This window comes from Mercenaria mercenaria, chromosome 12, assembly GCF_021730395.1.
Source record: "Mercenaria mercenaria strain notata chromosome 12, MADL_Memer_1, whole genome shotgun sequence".
Lineage (NCBI taxonomy): Eukaryota > Metazoa > Mollusca > Bivalvia > Venerida > Veneridae > Mercenaria > Mercenaria mercenaria.
This window is the reverse complement of record NC_069372.1, coordinates 60,892,181-60,915,294: the sequence shown is the minus strand read 5'-3', so window position 1 is coordinate 60,915,294 and position 23,114 is coordinate 60,892,181. Positions and strand designations below refer to the sequence as shown.

General features: G+C 34.5%; 1 protein-coding gene across 1 annotated transcript in view; it reads left to right on the top strand.

Moving 5' to 3' along the window:
• Positions 1-9,232: 9,232 nt before the first annotated feature.
• The window catches only part of LOC123534804 (atrial natriuretic peptide receptor 1-like), a 50,437-nt gene continuing 36,555 nt past the window's right edge, over positions 9,233-23,114 (top strand). Inside the window, exon 1 of the mRNA XM_053520192.1 lies at positions 9,233-9,369. Within this exon, the coding sequence (XP_053376167.1) occupies positions 9,347-9,369 (23 nt within the window). The 5' untranslated portion in view covers positions 9,233-9,346. The remainder of the gene's footprint in view (positions 9,370-23,114) is intronic.

Genomic DNA, 23,114 nt, shown 5'->3' with positions numbered 1-23,114 from the left:
AAATTGTTACTTTAATTATTTTGTTATTTTTTGTCATGTCGTAGGTGCATTATCAATGGATTCTATCCATATATTAAACACGTTGCTGGGAGACATTTCCAAGATAATGATTGTGATGCAGAGTTTTGATTAAAATTGGCTTGATATTTTGACAAATTGTTTTATTTTGAAGCAAACCTACTGTCTTTAGTCACGAACTTTAATATCCATTTTAGATATTGAAATGCTTCATATAGGCTGAACTCTATTTTCCCTTTACATTGAGTGGACTCCATGATCCCAAAGGACCAGAAAATATAACAGGGAGAGGTTTTACAGCACTTAAAGACGGGTGATAGGCAATAAAATCTATCAGAAGCATAGAAAGCGAACAGATAATCGTACTTTGAACTTCACTTTAATAATTGCAAGTAGTAGTTGACAGAAGAAAAGGTGTTTGCGTCCGTAAACATTAGATTAGATGGGCAGATATGTCAAGGATCATACTAGTATTATATTTTGTATCTTAAAGTGTCGGGGAGATATGGAAGTGTTATATCTTAAAAAAACATACCTGTCTTTGGGACGAGAACTTAGTTTGTATGTTTGTATGGAAACTCTTTTCCACTTGATATTTCCGTTTATCAGTTTATTGTCTCTAATTCGGAAAACTCGGTAAATAACTGACATGATCATTGCAAATGAGAACGATATTACCAATTCATTTGTTTAAATCTTCTGACTTCATTACCTTCTGTCGTAAGAAAAAAATATATCCAGATACATCCAATATACATTATTGTACTTGAGATAAATGGCTCTGAGAACTACTTCAATATTTTATTAATGTCACAGAAAGGCTTCACGTGGATAAGTAAATGGACATCTTTGATCATTAATTGAAAAGGATAATGTTAGTCAAGAAAATGCCTACAATGGTAAGAATAGTTATCCGGGTTTATTTCTTAACGTTTTTTACCGGATACATCATCTTTTATATGTTCATTAAATCAGATTACCTGATCATTTAAATATGAAGTGATGATTCTTCGTACATCTGTAAATAATGTTGCCGGTAACATATATATGTAAGAGAATTTCTAGAGCAATACGAGACACTATGTGAAACAGTTCACTACTGGCAAGTTTTGCGAAATAATACTAGATATATGTCAGTGGATTAGTCTCGATTGCCATATTCTATTCCACACTGCGAACAATCATGCGTGGCATTTTCGATCAGTCATCAAATACGTTACAAAGAATAGAACGTGTCCAGAAATTCTCAAAAAAAAAATATAATAACTGACAAGATTGTTTTGAAAATAAAATTGGACACGTGACTTTTGAACTCCTCAAAGTAACCATATCTGACTGTCTTAAAGCACCAATTGCCGTGTGTAAAGGTAATTTTTAGAACATCAGGTACTAGTTTTATCAAATACAGAGTCAAACCAAACCCCATTGCCAATCTCCAGTTATTTACACTCAAAATATTACCAGAATTTTCCTGAAGCAAAATGTTTGTCACTATTTGTTTATGTCGGCGAGTATTTAACAGTGTTTATTTATATTTAAATGACCTTTCGGCAAAGGTCCCCAATATTTATTGAAGACTGAACAACATGTAGACTGCATGTGAGAACAGAGCGGTAAACTTGATCCATATAAAGAAACATCAAGTAACTCTAAGCTTTTAACTTAATAGACAGGTAAATGACACTTGTGTGAAAGACATTATGATACCCGTAATTAGCTGCGTAGTGATTATTTAATTATCGAGATATGTATTTGACGATTTTTTTGGGGGGTGGGGGGTGTGGATGGGGATGGTAGGGGATATGAATCTCCTTCCGGGTCTTTATAGTGACCTTCGCAAATTAGAGTGAATACAAACTCTGTTATACTGACGTCCCTGTATGTTCATCTTGGTCTGCCTTGGTCGCAAAGGCAGAATCACTTGCCACCAGCAGGCTGAAGGTTAATATGCATATTGTTTGTACAGGTATCTGCTATATCAAATACCTTCATAGTGGAAAATGACAGAGAAGTGAGAAATTCTGTAAGGTAATACCACCACTTAAATCTCCGTAATGAAAGTTGTAGAAAACATCAAAAATGTAACAGAAACACATTTGTTCGTTATCTATAATTTATTCAGTATGATAAAATGTCACATGAACTTGATAGAGTAAGCAGATATCGTAAACCCGCGGAAAGAATATATGAACCGACGCTGTAGTTTATGATGCACAGAAGATAATTTAATCTAAACTGAATTTTTCGCTTAAGCAACTTTGCGTGCAATTCATGTATGAACTTTTTAGCAAATGTGGTTAAGGCATATTTTAAGTTTTAAAGGCATGGCATAATTGTAAAAATAATTTTGATATATGAATAGCAAAATATGTTTACTCTAAAATGTTCACCACGTGATGTAATGTTCTCATAAGTTTTTCAAAGTTTATTTCATTGAAATCTCAGTTCGTACACATAAGTCTGTGTGTATTAGCTGATATATGAAGTCCGCGTGCTGTGACTTGCGATTTACGCAGCCTTCTGGGTTGCTGTTTGTTTTTTGTTGTTGTTGTCGTTTTTTGTACTTTTTCTTTTTTTTTAGGGGTGTGGGGTGGGGGGAGACGTGGCTTGTTTTTTAAACTTTAATTCAAAAATACTATCTTTCATGCGGTCATTGTTAAGGAATAATTTTGTTTTCGTTTGAAAATACCACAAAATCTAATTTAAAGACTCATAATGACATTGTTTAAAATGTGGCTGCCATATTTTCCGTTATGTACATAAAATACATTAATTTATTGTTAAATCCTATTTCTGATAATTACTTTTTTTTATAATTTGTCAAAGGTTTGAATATTGCTGAATATTCTAGCACGTTTTATTGAATCTATTGTGTTATTACTTCTCTAACTATAACAGTTCATATGCAATATTAAAAGTGGTGCTTTTCTTACCATGTAATTACGCATAACATGTATTTGGGTAGCTGTTTCATTTGTTTTTAAGCATTATGGACCTTTAATCTATCGGTTGAATGCATTATCATTCAATTGTGAAATAAATGCTTTTATTTAATTATTACAAATTTGGTCACCTTCAGTATCTTGCATTTCTCCGCCAGAATTTAAGTTTCTTTCGCTAGAAAAACTGATAGAATTGTTATTTCTTTGCAAGTTTAATCATAGTTAACGTTTTTTTTCCTTAAAAAGAGAAATGAATACCTTAAGTGTCAAAGTAATTATGTAACAAGTTGTCCTTTCGCTGTGATACAAATCTCAATAAGAAAGTTTCAAAAAGAGGTTAACAATGATCCATCCTTGTTACAAAGATGAGGAAAGTGTATACAAGAAATGTCTTTTAAAAAAAGGCAAACGGCGTAGGGGTATGCTTAGCGCATGGAAAAATCAGAATTAAACAGGATGTAAAGACAGGAAAGATTTGGATATTCATCTTTAAACACATGGTCCATTTGCAAAGAAATAAGCAGCAAATTTAAATAATCAATTTGTATTCTTTCAGTGATAGAAGGTCAAAATGATTTGACGCCCTGTACTGATTCTGAAAAAAAAATCATGTTGGGTCAGAATCCCACTAGTACAATATCTCGACCCGCATACAACCAGTTGAACTAAAAATAAAAATAAAACCCTAGAAGATTTTGAATCACTTGTAACCCCAACAATTCTAATTACTCGATTAGGTTCTCAGTTTTAATAAAACTTAAAACAAACAATCAAATTGAAGTCAGTTCAACATTTGCAGCTTGGGAGAACATCAATAACTGTTGAAATCTTTTTTTTTGTGGGGAAGGGGCGGGGTGGGGGGGGGGGTAAAGTAATAGGTACATACTTATATATATATATGATGAAATAGTGATTATTTAATTTAATTTGCACATTATTGTTTGCTTTCATGAAATTTAAGATTTTTCAGCTTTCTTTAGCGAGGTACGCAACGGGGAAGAAAGTAACTTTCGATTTCTCATACAATGATAAATTACTAAAGAGTTTAAAATTTGCATAAATCAGTTTGGTTTAGGTAACAAAACTACTAAATATCTTCTATTTATTATGTGCCTTCTGATATTCAATGTCATTTAAGACATAGTAATAAATGGTTTATCTTTTCAGCGCGCGCCTGTTACATGCCCCGATTACTATAGAATATAGGTCAAAATCCATGTTATACAGCTTACGCCGAAAAACAGTTCGTGGTACATTTTATTTACGTCTTACATTTCACATCTTTATATGTGCTGGATCTTCTGCAAGCATTGGTCTATTAATAGCTGAAAATATTATTGCAACTACCTGTCTTACGAAGACAAAGACTGTTTAAAAACTTGACAACGATTTTGATATTAAGTAAATGCAATTTATTCCAGATTGAGACATGAACACTTAAACTTAGTGAAAATAAGCGTTAAAACACGGTTTTGCTATAAATTATTTCGATTCTAATACAGCCTTTATTGTATATGAAAGGACTGTTTATTGGCACGTGTGTGGCGTCAAATGGTAGGTCACCACGTTCCTTTGTTTAAACAAGCAAGGACCGGAAATGGTAATACGTCTTGCGAAATAGTTCAATTAGGGCAAATTATTCTGCATAGCTAACAGCCATCTCCGCGCGCGTGTGCGTGTGTGTGAATTAATTCAGTCAGTTATGCTATGTGAAATTTCCGTATAACGCTATTTCTCGATGCGTTCATGGTGCTAAATACCACGTCGATGTGACGTAAACGTAATACCGTTGTGATGATTAAATCATTGTTATAAGTCTGTCCCACCTAATTTTGGACCTCCGATAATTTATCTATACTGTATATAAAATGGTCAAAAAGGACATCGTTAATACCAGACGGTTAATATCTCTAGGCACCTTTTTCATTTTTTGAAAAAAATGAAAAATGAAGTTAAAAATCAAGATTTTATGTTTTTTCCCATAGACTTGCATTGTAAAATGACGCGACGTCAATTTCAAGATGGCGGCGTCCATACAAACGTCATTTGGGGGTTTGCTCACAGTTAGCGACGTCAGATATATTTATTGTTGAATAACAGACATGGAAAATTAAAACAAACTTTGTCCAAAACATGTAGTATTTCCTTGTACGGAAGACCCTGAATTAACATTTTACTTCAAATTAAAGTTATTTCCGTTTCAGGTTTTCAGCTTTTTTCTGAAAATGTGTCTGTACTTACCCGTTAGCATTGACGTAAAATAAATACATGTCTTAAGTCATTGTTTCAGCTGTAGATATCGTAATAGAGATGGGGACAGCGGAGATGCGCGCAACCCATTAAACTCATTTTCATTATTGGTTACTGTTGTTTATAATCGTATCAAAGGTTCGCAATTCGCATGATAACAGTCTGTTAAAAGGTTGTTTTTAAATAGCATGAATACATGTTTGTGTACTGCCTGACCGTTCGATTAAACCTTAAAACATTATTCCTTATTGCAATCGTATCAAAGGTTCGCAATTCGCATGATAACAGTCTGTTAAAAGGTTGTTTTTAAATAGCATGAATACATGTTTGTGTACTGCCTGACCGTTCGATTAAGGTAAAACATTATTCCTCATTGCAATTAATGATTTAAAATATACATATTTCAATTTGAGACAACCGCCTATATAAGGGACTACGTTAAACAAATTAATACTCGTAATTGCCTTTATTCTTTATAATAACATAATACCAGTTTTTTAATTCCATCCTCGCGTCTTTATATCTCATGCTCGGCCGTTCAGTGAAATCCAAAGTGGCATGTTAAAATAGTTTTGTGCTATTGATAGGCATGGTAGACCTAGAGACAAAATAAAAATATGAGCCGCGCCATGAGAAATCCAACATAGTGCATTTGCGACCAGCATCTGCGGAATCTGGTCAACTGCCTACTGCAATTAGAGAAACCGTTAGCGAACAGCATGGATCTTGACCAGATTGCGCGGATGCTGGTCGCAAATGCACCATGTTGGTTATCTCATGGCGCGGCTCATATGACCTTTCGAATGGGTATTTTGTTCTTCAACTAGATAAAAGAAGCCTGTTCAAGCGCGTCAGTTACTTTCATTTTCGATCATATAAAACAAGTGTTTTTTGTGTTTTTTTTCACCAAGAAGTACTTATTAGTCATAGCCTCTATGCCGTCTAAACAGCTGATCGCATGTATTGACATGCTGCCGTTTGACTGAGGCCCGATATGGGTAGCCGAATTCAGAGCTTTATGTATAGATCTAAGTACTTATACGAAACATTTACTTCTATTTCAAACAGGGCAGTACGTAGCTATATTGAAAATTCAACCAAAAACACGTTGAACGCAAAACAACAACAACAACAACAACAAAACACACACACACACACACACACACAAAAAAAAAAAAACCATAAAAAAAAGTTATTCCTTAAAATGTGATTTCTAGCAATTCAAACTTTATATCAGTGGCGTAGCTTCTATAAGGCACTGCAGGTCCGGGCCTGCAGATTATCCGAAAAAGTGAAAAAATAAAAATGCCAAATATGCAATAAAAATTGTGTAAGGGGGGTTAGGCTGTAGGAGGTAATGAATCAGTCACTAACTGGAGCGTACCTGGATGGGTTTAAACTGTGCGCTAGATATGAGCAGCATAGTTACGAACGAAGCAGCGATGCTGCGAGTATGATGTAGATGAGGGAGGGGGTCTCCATCTCCCAGAAAATTGAGATTTAGTGAATGTTTTAGGCAAGAGATGCGTTCTCTTGCTATATTCCAGCGTTAATTTATTTTGTTTGTCACATTTGTACTACAGATTACGGAGGTAATCATTTAAAATCATAGTTTAGCACACCGCTCATGCTTAATGGCAGGATCGTGACATTGTCTAAAAGCAAAAACTGCAACTCGAGCAGCCCAGGATATTTTGAGGAATACAACCATTTTTCGTATACTTTGTTTACAATTAAGAGTCCTAATTAACTTGACCATGAAATTGTGTATCGCTCTAGCACGGCTGAGACTTAGAACGTTGAAGAATCAGAGTTCTGTGAATTGCTCTACACCGTGACTATACTCCCTGTTTTCGTACATTAGACATCAATAGTAACAGTTGATATATGGTTATGTTTCAAAATATTTGTGTCACTGAAACACTGTGTCATTCTATGATATATTTTATTGTACAACTGCCAAGACCCGTTCACGCCAAAGGGGCCTAACACTATGGCAGTTTGGGTAACTGCATCTAACTGCTACACACGTGAAAAAAATCGTATATTCGAACCGTGTGCAAAGCAGTCGCTATGATTATTTAATTATCTATTTATTATTCATTTAATATCCTCCACAACGTCAAGATTACATAGGCAATGAATGGAACGAAGGTATACTGTTTTGTTTTGTTTTTTATCGTATTTGAAATCTTCGTCAATGCATTAGTTTAATGCATTGCGTCTGCATCCGCATTTTGGTAAGTTTTTGATACCTCGCACTTTAAAGGTATACTAGGTTTTTTATTTTTGTTGTAATCGTATTTGAAATCTTCGTCAGTGTTTAATTTAATGCATTGCGTCTGCATCAACATTTTGGCAAGTTTTTGATTATTGTATCTATGCACAAATTACAAGGGAAACTTAACATTTTTTTAGTCAGATTAAACATCTAATTGTGGCAAAGCATATTTAAACTGCGCGAATTGCTAAAAGTATTTTTGTATTCAGATCTGGATATAGATTGATAGATGTTATTGCAAACATTAATAAAGTCTTCGATATCACATAAGCAGTCACATTTTTCTTACTTGAGATAACTATGGTGGCTGATTTCTGCCAGTGTCGTTCTGTCGCCCCCGCCATAACGAAAGAACGACATTTTGCTCTTTTGGCGTTGTCTCGTTGTCGTTCTGGCGCCCCCGCCATAACGAAAGAACGACGTTTTCCTCTTTTGGCGTTGTTTCGTTCCCACGTTCTGGCGCCCCCGCCAAAACGATATAACGAAGAATGCAACGAGACAGAACGAAAGAACGACACTTATAAACGGCGCCATAAGAAACGTCGTCTTGGCGTTCTTTCGTTCTGGCGTCCCCGCCACAACGACGGAACGAAACAACGCCAAATGTGAAAATATCGTTCTGGCGTTCTGGCGCGTTTTCCCGGGAGATCATGCGCAGTGTTGTCATGTTTCGGCAGAGTAACTCGGAGTTACTCCCTTTTAGTGGAGACCGCCTTTGGGTTGTTCCTAATTCCATATCGTACCCGTACCGTACATTCATATTCGGCAACTTTCGAGTTTCACGGAGTGTGGCGGAACATAGATGAAAAAAACTCTATTTTTAGTCATATTTAAGGGGCTGTTGTTGTGGTCTTGCACGACTCATAGGTACAGTGGTGAAGAGCACATACTTTATGTGTCAAGCCGCCCTATACATTAAACACAGGTGTTGGGGAATGAAATGGTGTCCTCTGGTGTATTTATTAGTGGGTGTAATCCCCTCATTTTAGTGGGTCAGGGGCTCTCCCCTGGAAATCTTTGAAATACAGGCATAAAAAGGTTGCTCCCGGTGCAGGTTTTTTTGTCTAATACAGATCTTATAATGGGGGGTTACTCCTCTCTTGAAAGTTGTGGAGGGGGAGGGGGGTCAGGGGGCTCTCCCCCTTGAACATTTTGAAATACAGGTATGAAATGGTGGCCTCTGGTGCGTTTCTGTGTAAAAATTTTGAGAAAAAATTATTCCTTTAACCAAAATAGTAGGGTTCATCTTTGATGAGTTATATGAGTAATATGAGTAGGCCTATAGGTCACTTCTCAGCCAACTGAGACACTTTATGTAAAGGCCAAAATTTCAAATTTATTAAATATAAACGCACCTTCCGTAACCGGGAACGTCAAGGTTGTTTGTTTTTGTCAATGATAGAAAAATCCCTTTTTACACGTTTTCTTTTAAAGTAACTGTATCGATATGTTATAAAGGAAACAAATTAACTATTAAAGATTTAGGTCTGGGCTCAAAGTTAAAGTAAACTGAACCATTCCCGCCTTTGATTAAATTTATCCACGTAAATCTAGTCAGACTGGCACATTCGACAGATAATTTGCTTTATCCTCTTTAAATTCGGGGCTCGGTTAGCTTCAATATTTTTCTTAATTAATTATTGTTGTGGTAGCTATGCGTAAAGAGCCCACATGTGCCGCCTATGCACTTGATCGCTCGAGATTATTTAGTGACGTCATATATTGTATGACATATTAAATGGGAATTTAGAATTTTGAAAATTGTACATTGAACTGGACATCGTTTGGAAGGATTTAAGGATAAATGGAATAATGATTATGGCATAAAGGAATTTATAACTGAATATTTTGTTTAATGGCCGGATTCTTTCATGCAAAGTAAATTCTTTTTCTATTTTTCATTTTTACGTTTTTCAAAACTTCGTTTGTATAGATCTACTGAATTATAATTCTATTTCAAACCCATTCTGTTTCTTACGGGAGGAAAAATAGCTAAGTGTAAAAAAATAAGTGTGAAACGTCCCCAAGGAATAACACGTGAAATTTCTCGAAAATCTCCAAAACAGAGAATATTTGGCAATGGCGACCAGAAATAAACAACAGCGAATTCCCATAGAAAAACTGAAATTAAGGTAGTAGGAGTGTAATAGCAATATTTGCAAAATAGCATTTGCTTGGTATATTCTTAAAGATGACCGTGTTTTGCACTGCTTTGCAATTTTTTAATAACTTTTACCGTGCCGTTTTTTCAAAATTTTGTATAACTATGGTATCTCCTCTAGCTCAAGTAGAGACAAACTTAAAAGTGATGACCACTTTACAAAACGTTTGCAGAGAACACATTTTAAACCATTAATTTTAATACAAGAATCATCAAACTTTTGGTAAACAAATATAAAACACAAAATAAAAATATTAATATCATTTTATGTAGGGTTCCTTAAGTAAACGGACTTAATGATAAAGAATTCTAACTTCAACATTGAAAAATAAGGTTGAATCCGGGTTTCTGTTTTAAATTTTGCTTACTTCATTCAAAAATGACCTTGGGGCAGACGTAAAACCTACCTAAATTTTTTCCACAATATGTAATCTAAAGAGTGAAAGCAAAATAGAAAAACTTTAAAACCACATGTAACTCAATATTTTTAAAGATGTTAACTCTACCCCTTCTGTTTAAGTAGTAAATTCACTTTGAATAGCAAAAAATCGCTTATCAAATTATTTTTTTCCATTTTTGTACAATAAATCAAACATAGGTCTTGAAAGAAGTAAAAACTTACGAGAAAAAAATGGAAAATAAAAAAAAAAATTTGGTCCCAGAGGGTTTGAACCTACGTCCCCTGAGAATTGTAGTAAAAGTGGGTTTATGTTAGGAATTGAATACTCTTCAAAAAGGAGGTACTCTATTACACCTCTACTACCTTAAGTCGCACGGGAAAACCACACGATTGTTTCAAAAATCCTTGAAATTCTCGAGGGTGACTTTTTTTTTTTTTTATTCACAAAAACATGTTTTATGTTCTTTGATCCCATTTCATTTCTTCATATCAGCCCGAAGTTGAGGTCCAAAATTAGGTGGGACAGACTATAGTCATATTAGAATATCCAGTATAAATGTCTTGAACAAACTTGCAACAAAACAAATTTCTTTAGCGATTGAGTAAAAATATATTTGATGTATGATTTCAACTTTTTTTATCTTGCAAATTTAAATATATTTAATTCTGAATTTTGATAATTTTTATTACTGCAAAACAGTGCTAATGTCATTTTTAATCTTTTATATTCTACAATACTTGCTAGCAAAATGAATAGACTATGTTTATCCCTCAGCTGTATTGGTATCCCTTACATTATTACCTGCATAATACAGAATTTTAAAACATATTAACATCAGTACTCTCTGTGCCATCATAAATACAAGACATCTTAATCTTGTAAAGATAATGGGATATAAGCACACCCGACGGTTCGTACATGGATTATTTTTATATCATAACTTGTCTCATTGTGATTCGGTCAGAAAATTATTTCCAGGATGTAGTAAAAAATCTAAAATAAAATATTTTACATAAAACAAGGCTCTTTTCTTGCTTATATTCACATGTATTCTTTTTTTTGGAGGGGTGGGTAAATTACATTAGGGTGGACACCTGACTTCAGTTGACTTGCATTGCACTGCTTACCAGTCAGCATCCATTTTTCTTTTCATTATATGGATGTCTTGTGGAAAATAGCTTATACTTAAGAGACAATCTAGAAACTATATTAAAATGGATCTGAAGTGACTGGATTTTATATCAAGCAAACACTAAAGTCTCTTATTGGTAGGTTACCTATAAGCGGAAAATCATGTAATTTGTTCAAAGTGACTGCGACAAAGCGAAATTTTAAAATTATATTCAGTCTTATCACGTATAAAGAAGTTTAGGGGCAAAATAGAGATTTTTTTTTCATTTCAGTCCAAATTTTCGTACAGAAGGTGAAACGTTCTCCAAATTTCGTAATGTTCAAATACCGTATTTGTATCATTTAGACATGAAATTACGATGGGTCTGTTTGAAACAAGGCTTATTTTACCTGATCTGCATTTTAGCATTGACTTAAATGTTGTAATGCTCTTAAAAATGAAATAAAAATACTTTCACATATTGTTATGTTTGGCCAAACATTTGCCCTCGGGTGCTTTAAATTAAACGCGCATTTCTTGAGTGTTGATTTAAGTTGGAAATTCACGGACTGGTCTTACTTAAGGTTTTCGGTGAAATAAATGTGAAATATGTCGAAATAGATAGGGAAAATAGGTCCCCTTATAATCTACAACACACTTTGCTTCCCTTGTATTCAAAACTTGCTTAATAAAACTGTTCAATCCAAGCAAATATTGTGAGAAAAACTCATAATAGGTCCTTCAAGTAAATTCAGCTTTGACTCTACTAAGTTATTAGGTGATATCTTATATAAGAAGCAGCTTTTAGTTTTGCAAATGTACGAAGAATTATTAAAGAAAAGTGCGGAATCCTGTTCGTGCCACTTGAATTGTCGCCTCGCCAACACGCGACAACGCGATAATTATCGCGTTGTCGCCCTGTCCAAAAAATACGGAAACGTTTATGGGCCTCGCAATGTCGTGTAAGATAACGCAAATATCGACATATTTTCGTAAGAAATCAACATATTATCACAACAAGTCGTTATATTTTATTGACATATTGCATTCATTTTTTCAATGTTTAATCATTTTTTCTCGAGATCCGCGTAAGCTGTAATGATATCTCGACATATTATGTCGATATAAACCATCCATTTCTTGATTTTCTAACGCAAGTTCTCGACTTAACCAGACTATATGTATACAAAGTCACTTCAATGACAGTGAGCAGGGGTGTAGGAAGGTGTGTTTGGTTAGGATTCAGTATGTATGCGTGGATCAGGGGTCTCGTCAAGCAGATTATACGAATACACAATGAACATAAACATAAAATAAAAACGTGTAGTATCTCTAGAAAAAAATGCGGATTCACTGTATAGGCAGTTTACGAGTACTTAGGCACCAAATTTTCACTCGGCGGATCATTTGCCTTTCTATAAAGAGACTCGACAGAGCTGCTAGTAATAGCAAGACTAAAAATTTATTTCTGGTTTACGGCAATTTGTAAGTGCCTTAATGCTACTCGTTGACAGATAGTATGAAGCAGAGAATAACGTCATACACAGTTTGGATTATCTGTGAACAAATAACATATCACTAGCACATAACACATTTTTATCAACCTTTTCTGAGTGCATGTTCTTTCAAAAAAGCAACAAATAACAAATTAAACAGATAAAGAAAATTAGAAAAAAAAACAGTCTCACAGTAAAATATCCACAGTTTTACTTTCACAACAGACGTCCGTCAGATGTTGTGAAAGTGAAACAATTCTTTGATTTTTTTTTCTATTTTTATGGATTTCATAAATGAACACCAAGACACTTTTATATTAAATAACAAAAATGTTTTTCATAAAGTAGATCTAGGTTAAACATGGATTTCGTAATAAAAAGTTAATATTCAAATTTAAAAAAAAATACAATGATTATGTTTTATGAATGTATTTTATTAAAGAACGTTCGAAAATAACAACACTTTCTTAAACTAAAAATATAAACAAGTTTTAATATTTTTATGAAGTACATCTAGAATACAGTCGGATTTCTTTAAAAAGATGATTAAGGGAAATAAAAAATAAAATGTTGAGTTTTTTATGAAGTAGATTAAGACTGCTTGGGTTTCCTAAAATATCTGTTGCATTGCATTTGACGGACCAATGTGTTTGTAAGACTATCTGCTATCTATGTCGCCTCACATGGATTAGGAACTTACATACTATAAGCGGTCAGCTTGAATAGTGTATACTTTTTCATCGATAATTTCTGTATGTTTTATTCATGACAGGAAATATGGAACTTGATTTTTTTGTGTACATTCATATATCTTTTGTGTGTTGTCAGAATTCAAAGGAATTATGGTAACGTTACTGTTGTTTTTAGGAACCGCTTTTTTTAACACATCGCGCTCCCAAAAATTGCAAACTAAGTGCTGATTTATAGTTGTAAAAGTACAGTCTAACCTGCCCTACGGTCACTTTATATTGGCGGTAAGCCAGGCTTCTAGGAACAGGGTCAGTGCAACAATTCCCGAAATAATTTCCAAAATTGTGTTTATTCTACTGATTAAACTTCCAGCTAGTTGATTTGTCTTACTAGCATGGTTTTGGAAATGTCCACCCAATATGAAAATACTTCGTACGGGCCTGTAAACCCAAATTCCATATTTCAAAAGAGAGCAATTACTATATATTACGAGAACTCACTTTAGTAAATCAAGAAAGGGTCGTTTCATATCGTCATAATATGTCGAAATATCTTTATAGCTTACGCGGATCACGAGAAAAAATGGTTAAACATTGGAAAAATGAATGCAATATGTCAATAAAATATATCGACTTGTTGTGATAATATGTTGATTTCTCGCGAAAATATGTCGATATTTGCGTTATCTAAAGCGACATTGCGAGGCCCATAAACGTTTCCGTAAAAAACATATGTACATGCGACATTTAACAATCTTCGCGAGGTAAAGAGGGCGATAATTATCGTCTTAATTGTCGCATGTCTTTCTTAATTCTCGCGGCGTGAAATTGAAATCCAATAGACATAGTTGCGGGAATTAGTAAAACCTCGCATTGTCGCATTGTCGCCCGGTGTAGGGGATAATTTCTTACTACATCACCGTATTATTGATAAATAGCACCCAGGAAGAATTACATCGATCAATTTGTCCGGAAATTTAATCCCAAGCGACAGTGCGACAATGCGAGGTTTTACTAATTCTCGCAACTAGGTCTATTGGATTTCAATTTCACGACGCGAGAATTAAGAAAGACATGCGACAATTAAGACGATAATTATCGCCCTCTTAACCTCGCGAGGATTGTTAAATCTCGCATGTATATATGTTTTCGGACAAGGCGACAACGCGATAATTATCAGCAAACGTCAGCTGAAATTGGACTTTATTTGTTCGATAGTTTCATAATACTAGCAAAGTTTCAATATAACAGACATATGTTTTATAGCTATAGTGACTAAAGTCAGTTACTAAATAAGATTAAACTTGTATAAAAACTGATTCCCATCTGAATTACAACAGTTCATTAATGATCAAAGAATGTTTGGAAAAAAAACACACAACATTCACGTAAGTTATATCGGTTTCTGTTTTTCATGAGACTAAAATCATGTTATGTTTGTACAATTACCTTTTCTTTGTTCTTTATAACATAGATGCTTTCGAAGCAAAGAATGATAGAAATGACATTAAAATCACAAAAATCTCGCGTGATAATGTAAAATGTCATCTGTGTTTCGTTACTCCCCCACCATTTTTTGTTGAAATCCAGTTATTGAAGTGAATAACAGAAGTGGGTATAAAAGCTATGGTATCAAATTTCATATACTAATTGCTTTTTATGTCTGTGTAAATTATCTCTTGCAGCTATATGAGATTATTACAATGGAATGTCAACAACGTGTTTTCATATTACTTCCCTTAGAATTTTGCTGTCCTTTTGGCATTTCATTATCTTGCTCTAGTTATACGAGATATGTATTACCAAGGCAGTCTTTTGGGCAATAACATTACCCATCAATATGTTTATTTTTAACAACAATTCATTTGATGACTTTTCTTTACTCAGAAATTCAGGAACATTTTAACTTTTAATAGCTCGAACGATCTGGTGTAATTTCATCAAGGAATTTGCAAGTTTTTAAATACAGTTTAGAATAGCTCTGAGAGCCCCCAATATTGTTGAACACTGACATGTACATTTTGTCCACTGTCGTATTTTCATGCCATGTTAATTTGCTTGTAAATGTGTTTATCACGAGGAACTTTGAGTTCAGGTGAATAAAATTCTTTTCTGTTCTTCTGTTCTGTTCTGTGAAGCAATTGCATACAAACCCTTACTGTTGGCCCGGAAATACTAGGTATATTGGCATCTTATGAGTCCATACTCTGTTTTTCAGCTTGGCGTTTGGGCTGATAAAAATGCACCAATATGTCATCGCCTGTTATAGAGATATCTAATTCAATTATTTAAATAATTTTAAATTTTCTTTGTACACGTAATTTGTAATTAAGCCAATCTGTAATTGTTTAATCCGCCGACGTCTTATTTTCGTGATGAGAGGTCCCATGTGATAATGTTCTGAAGTTATGCTACAATTTGTCATCGTACTTAAATCTCTGACAGTATACCACATGTTTTTTTTTAATAATCGATTCTTTTAAATTGGCACTGGTTACAGCAGCAGACATTGGTCTTACCAGTGTTAAAATCACCTTGGACTAACCCCTTATCATCCAAATTTCCGATTTGAATTGAGAAATATATAAGATATCTTTACAAAGGACATTCGGACATCACTCTAATATCACACTTTCTCGTGGAAGATGCAGTTAGCATTTAAACCTACGATACTGCGAACCTCTCCTTTCCATATCATTTTCGAGTCTCGTGTTTAATATAAACCTGAAGTTTGTTGAAATTCTAAAGGATTTTTATTGATGTCAATGATATTTATGTCAAATGAATGGCGACTTGTTTTAAACGGTTTCTTTCTGGCTTCGTGTACTGCACAGTAATGGTAATAGGTCTGACACATCCTCGTAAATAGGGTTTATATTTATGTAATGTTTATTGATATAGCCAAAGGAAAGACCATCAAACGATAGATATAAACAATAGTAGATTTTAATTTCAAAGTCACTTTTCATTGAAATGTTTAATAAAAGTACGAAATCTGATATATTTAATCACTTTCATATAACAGCAACTCGCTTCAGGTGTTACATTTAACTTAATATGTCATAAAAGGAATAAATTTATAAAAGACTGTATATCAGTGAAGGCGTAACGCATGATAAATTTGTGTGATAAAATTTGCAGAATCTCGAGAGATTAGCTGGTACCCAAGCCCATACGTTTCCCCATGAGATTACCGTTGCTACTTGGAAACATAGCAGTCTGAAAGACACCTATATCCCTTGCCACTGTTATGGATAGTGAAAGGGTTGATGGTATTGGGTGGAACCATTAAATATTTGAATTATTGCCCTCAAGCTGGTAGGGGTGTATTCTGAATTGTGCACATTGTCTTGATAAGGGAATATTATAGCCAAGTCATATTGTTATCCTTCAAGGGGTTTAGGAGATATAGAGCGGACACAAAATTGTAAGCTCAAATATTTGACCAAGAGTTGTGACCTTGACCTTGAGCCAACACGGCTGTCTCATACATTCTGCGCATTGTCTTGATGAGGTGATTATATTTGACCAAAGTTTAATGATTATCCCTTAAGGGGTTAAAGAAATACAGAGCGGACACAAAATGGAATGCTCAGACCATTGACCTTGAGTTGTGACCTTGACCTTGAGCCAACACGGCTGACTCATAAATTCTGCGCATTGTCTTGATGAGGTGATCATTTGACCAAAGTTTAATGTTTATCCCTTAAGGGGTTTAGGAAATACAGATCGGACTCAAAATGGAATGCTCAAACCTTTGACCTTGAGTTGTGACCTTGACCTTTGGCCAACATGGCCGCCTCATGGGTTCTGCACATCGTCTTGATGAGGTGACCATTTGACACAAGTTTCATGATTATTCCTCACGGTGTTTAGGAGATACAGAGCGGACACTAAATGGAAGGCTCAAGCCTTTGACATTGAGTTGTGAGCTTGACCTTGAGCAGACATGGCTGACTCATGGGTTCTTCACATCGCCTTGATGAGGTGATCATTTGACCTAAGGTTTCATGAATATCCTTAAAGGGGTTTAGGAGATACAGAGCGAACATGAAATGGTACGGACAGAAGGACATCAATTCCTATAACCCCCACCACTCGTGGCGGAGGATTTACAAGCACGCATGAAAGCTGTTCTAACATTAATGAGTAATATGCTAAATTAGATTAATAGTATGTCGGTAAACGTTCATTTCCTTCCAGATTCCGTGCAGTTATGCGTAGGGATCGAGCCACATATACACCTAAAGATCAGACAGTACGCCCACGCCACTGTTACTGTATGTATCTGATCATGACATTCGATGCTGCTAAAAATATATTTTTATAGCTTCTATATGTACACTGTATATCAAAATCCTGCACTTGGTCAAAAGACTCGTATCGGGATAAATATATATATATATACTAGACCTGATATGTATGAGAACCATTTTGTTCGGTTGCGCAAACTGTTTAAATATTCTCCTAAAACGGACGCTTACCTTAGTAAGATCGTGAACTTAAGTCACACTGTTTGTTTGCGCTATTTGCTTCCATACGTTTGTTTAATAGATTAATTTAACGACAACAACGTCAGTCTTTAAGTATCGTGTATCGGCCGTAAAATGTCGACCCGTATTTCGGCTCTTTGTGGTAATTTGTCTGGACCTTTGGAACCATCGTATAGGCATAGGATATTTATGACCAATATTTTGTTATAGATGTAGTCATGTTTGTCACATGATGCCACATAAGTTTGAGAAAAACTGAGATTAAACACGACATTGTATTCATTATTATGCCATTGGAGTGAGAAAGTTGTGCTACCTTTGTATTTATAGAAATATTGCAGATTTATTCTTGACAAACTCGTGCTCCGTCTGTCATCAGTATGATATAATAAATGAATGTTTAATATCTATTAAAACACTACCTGTATTAATTCAGTAACCTTGCAAAATCAATCCAATTACATTGGCGGCTACAGGCAATGAACGAATTCCTCTCCCATTGTATTAGGATAAATTTTAAAGGAACTCGGATTTACTCCATTTAAAAAATGAATAAGTGGCTGTTGTTAATAAGTATTGAGGTATACTTGTAATCAATTTGCTTTTGTCAAAAAAAATATGATCTGGTATTTTGAAATACTGGTATGTCCTTGTGGCATTTATATATCTATTTCGCTAAGATCTTTGGTAAGATGAGAAAAAAACATTTATACATATACGTTTTGATGCTATGTATCTCAGTAATTTAATTACTTGCAAACACTTTGATTTTATAATTCATGATAAGTGCCAAATCAAATAAATAAAAAAATACATGAATTCTTAAATTTAGTTTCAGTTACTGAAGTTTATAAATCACTTCCAAATTACTACACTTTCTCAGTACTTTGTACCAAAATTTCAAATGTGCTTCGTTTAGAAGGAACCTTCATTACAAAGTACAGTACTGTCAATCAGATATTGAGAACTAATGAAAAATCGAAGTAGATATTTTGACGGAAGTCTCCCTTTCATAGGTTTTTGACGATAAGAGTCCAAGTTTTGATGTTGATACATAAAAGGTCGAAAGTGTCTATACCTATGACAATCTGGAAACGATTTATACATTTATTAAAACTAGACAATCATGAAAATTATCCTTTGCACTCGAGATGAAAAAATGTTTATGAACTAATTCGACCTATCTAAAAGACAATTGTGTAAACATGTGTTAAGCCTCGTGTTAAAATCTTAATCTTAATGGCTGTGACTAAATACAGAGTTGGTGCGCCCGTGACATATTACAGACTCCGGTATATACCGGATTAACTAAATTTGAACAAAAATGCCTTAAATGTATATATTTTGTAACCATGGTGATTCTAACCCTAACCTTTAGTCAATATATTATGCACATTATACACTAAATGCATGCGGACATGCAAAAAATGAGTATTTTTGCCGTGCGTTCCATTTGATAATAATGCCGCGCATGCGCCGAACGGCTGCACCAACTCTGCAATGAGAAACATTCAATCTTAATTAAGGTGAAAGTTGTTTCCTGCGTTACACCAGCTCATACTGGAGACGTGAAGTATCTTCAAATAATGAAGGGTATTTTAATGTATCGGGGGGATATGGATTAATGATTACGGAATCCCTGACAATAAAAGTGGCTAAACTGGGCGAAGATCAATTAGTGCATCATCTTTATCCACACGCGTTTCCTTTGCATTTAATCTGTAAAATGCAACGTGAGAGAGAAAATGATAAACAATTGAATTAATATACGAGGAATCTTTCAAAATATCTGCCACACTTAATTTACCCATCATACAAAACGTTTTTACTATGATAAAACAATTAAGTAAAATAAGAACTGACTTTTAAGATAGGTCGTAGAAATAAAGCGGTGTGTCGTAACCATGGAAACGGCTTCTGAAGCTGGTAATTGCGGAAACTCAAAAAAATTTCTTGGGTCATAATTCAAAAGGTAATAGTATTAGAAACTTGTTTTTTCCATATTTTCATTAAGTTATGAATACCTATTGTTTGCAGTGATTATATTCTAAACATCTTAATAAATTTCTTAATTGTCATCAGCACGTGCAGTTTTAGTAATTAGCACGTGCATTCAGTTGTAAACCAAGAAGGTGCCTCTTTTAATCACAAAATGTTTTTTTGAACTTAATTACAACTATTGCTGATTTTTGGCTTGAAAATATTGTATAATATGCATGCAATTTAAATTCTAAAAATTTTGATACGTCAGTTTAACATAATTTTATATATTAAGGCATGCCATATACGCTATTAATTCGCTTCCTTTTTCAATACATATGGACTTATGAAGTTAATTAATAACGCGTTAAATATCGGCTTGGAATATTTAATGTACATTATATGAAAAACAACAAAGTTTATTTGATTAATTGTTGGAAAAGATGTGGATAAATTGTTTTAGATTTGATACTTCTATCACTTTAATAATTCTCTCCATAATTCAGCGGAACCATATAATGAGAGTAAACTAGGCATAGAGTAAAGGCTTCCAGTGTGTGTAGAGCGGTTCTACCAAAGTGATGCAAATGTTCATATGGAAAGAATGTACGATAAAATTTGCGAAAAAAATAATAATGCTTTGCGTATTTCTTATTTTGGGGGTGGGTCACTTATTGTTACTCTGTTGAAATCTCGTATTATGCAATAAACTTCCGGAGATATCATCACCATTGGTATGTTATCAAGTACACTTCATAGTTTGTATATAGCCCGGATGGAAAAATCAAAGGAAAATACGATGTTTTTGAAAGAGTATGTCTGTATTTCTTTCATGCAAATTTGTAGTAGCTATACACATCCTCTGCATGCGGTTACGAAGAAAATACATATGTTAAAGTGACAGTTTGCAAAAGGATGGTCAGTAAATGTTATCTTTATATGTTTTCATTCCGGCTCCGTTACTTCGATAAGTCGCATATTTCTAGTTATTTTATATACAAAAACACTTTACAGTTCATTAACAAAATGAAAAACAAAAAGAAATCCAAATGATCGTTTTACTATGATGACTTACATTCTAAACATTGCAAAACATACAAATACCATAATCTCGTTTTAAGAAGCAAGCAGAACGTGAGTAGGGGACTATGTGTAAAGACGAATTTCAAGTGTTAATGAATAACTCCGGATGGCAAAACCCCGGATTTCCACCCCCACCCCCCCGCCGACACACAGACCCCCACCCCCCACGCACTACCCCTTAGTAAATTTGAGCAACTTGAATAAATCCTTGACGTCTCAGAGCTAGGATTAATTATTGCAATTTTGTACGACTGTTACGTTACTTATCAATACGCACACTATATTAGAATCAATTTGAGTGAAAATACCGAAATGGTACAAACTTACATTCTTCCTTTGTTTCATATAAACAATTAAATCTTGAGACCTCATTTTCAGTGCTTTACAGCATTTCGGTGATATAAAAACACATATATAGCCATTAAATATAACATGTCTTCTCACCAAAAATGAAAAAAAAATATATTGAGATGTTAGGTTACATATATTCAAGAAACATTATCTGTCTGAAAAACATCACCGTCTGAAAATACTGCAATAAAATTTGTCAATTAGCGATAACCGGTATATATGTAGTCATGGAAATTCACACTGAAAGAGATCTAGATCTTTTTTCAATACAATAAGCAATACAGCTAAACCAAAGCTATAACAGTCATCCTTGTCTGACTCATATACAAGTTGGAACTACATTTTGAATTGCAAAAACATATCTTCTAACACCATCTTAAATGCTTGGCGAACTTCTCTTTTCGTAACACTGGGGCTCATTGTCCCTGCGCAGTTAGTAGGGATCGATGCGCTATGCTAACTGCCAAATGCTAAATAAGAAGTTGTTAATGCTAAATGTCAATAGCTTAATGTTAATGTCACATACTTAATGCTAAATGCTACATACAAAATACTATATGCCGTATACAAAATGTTAAATGTCATTACAACTCTACATGCAGCCAAAGGAAAACACTGCAGCAATTACAAGGCAGAGACTGAAGCACTCATGAAGGCCGTCTCAATGGTTGAAGACTCAGCAGAAGAAAGCTCCTTAGTCGTCTTTCTCACAGATGCACTGTCTGTTATGGAAGTTCTGATCAACAATAAAGCTCCGCAGCTAGACGGGAGAATGCAGAGCCTGAGTATAGCCTTCAAACTAGCACTTCAGTGGATCCATCTCATTGTGGACTTGCAGGCAATGAAGAGGCAGACAAACTGGCTAAGCTAGAAGCTCAGTCAGAACAACCAACAAAACCTGTGAGTTACAAGGAGAAAATCACCATCATAAAGGCACTAACGAGACCAAAGATAGAGGAAGATGCTTTTCATCTCCTTGATCGGTCTGAACAAGTGATGCTGGTCAGGCTTCGCTCAGGGCACAACAAGCTCAATGCTCACATGTACAAGAAATACAGACTGGCACCATCGCCAGCTTGTTCATGTGGTGAAGAAGATCAGACTGCATAGCATATACTTCAGAGATGTAAAAGGCATGACCATGAGTAGCTGCGACTTGGCCGATAGATACCCCAATGCACCAGAAACTATATGGAGACATTGAGGATCTGCGGCAAACCACAAGTTTCGTCGAGGCTACTGGTCTGACAGTGTAGTTGCAAACGAGAAGAAGAAGATAAAAACAAATTATTTTTGTCAAATGATAAATAGTAATTCTCAAATTATCAATCTTTTTTATCTTTATCTCTTCAACTAATGAATGTAGCTTTTATTCATTTGAGAAAAAAATGTTCTGCCTTCCTAATTTAAAGCAATAACGTTGCAGATGTTGCAGGGACAACGAACCGAAACATTTTGCTGTAAAATGTTTATTATACAAGTTAAAGCATAGCAAAAGTTCCTTCTAGAGCACATTTATATAAATATATAATGATCATCTTGTAAAATTTTGGTTGCAATGTCTGTTGGTTATCAGTGTCTGGAACCCCAGGATCAGACACAAGGATACACTAGTTATTAAACATAAATTGTTAAATTCAACAACACAGTAAATCCGTTACCACTTTCAGTTGAGTAAATACGGCAACAATACATTGACCTGGTCAATCCTGTAAGTTTTCCAAAGTCAAAAAGTTTGACTGAACAGCTTGAAATATTACATCAGCTTTCTATTGTAATATTACATCAGGTTTCTAGGTCAGCTGCTCAGCCAAGTGTAACTTACCAAATTAAAGAGTCCCTTCTCAAGAGAAGGAAC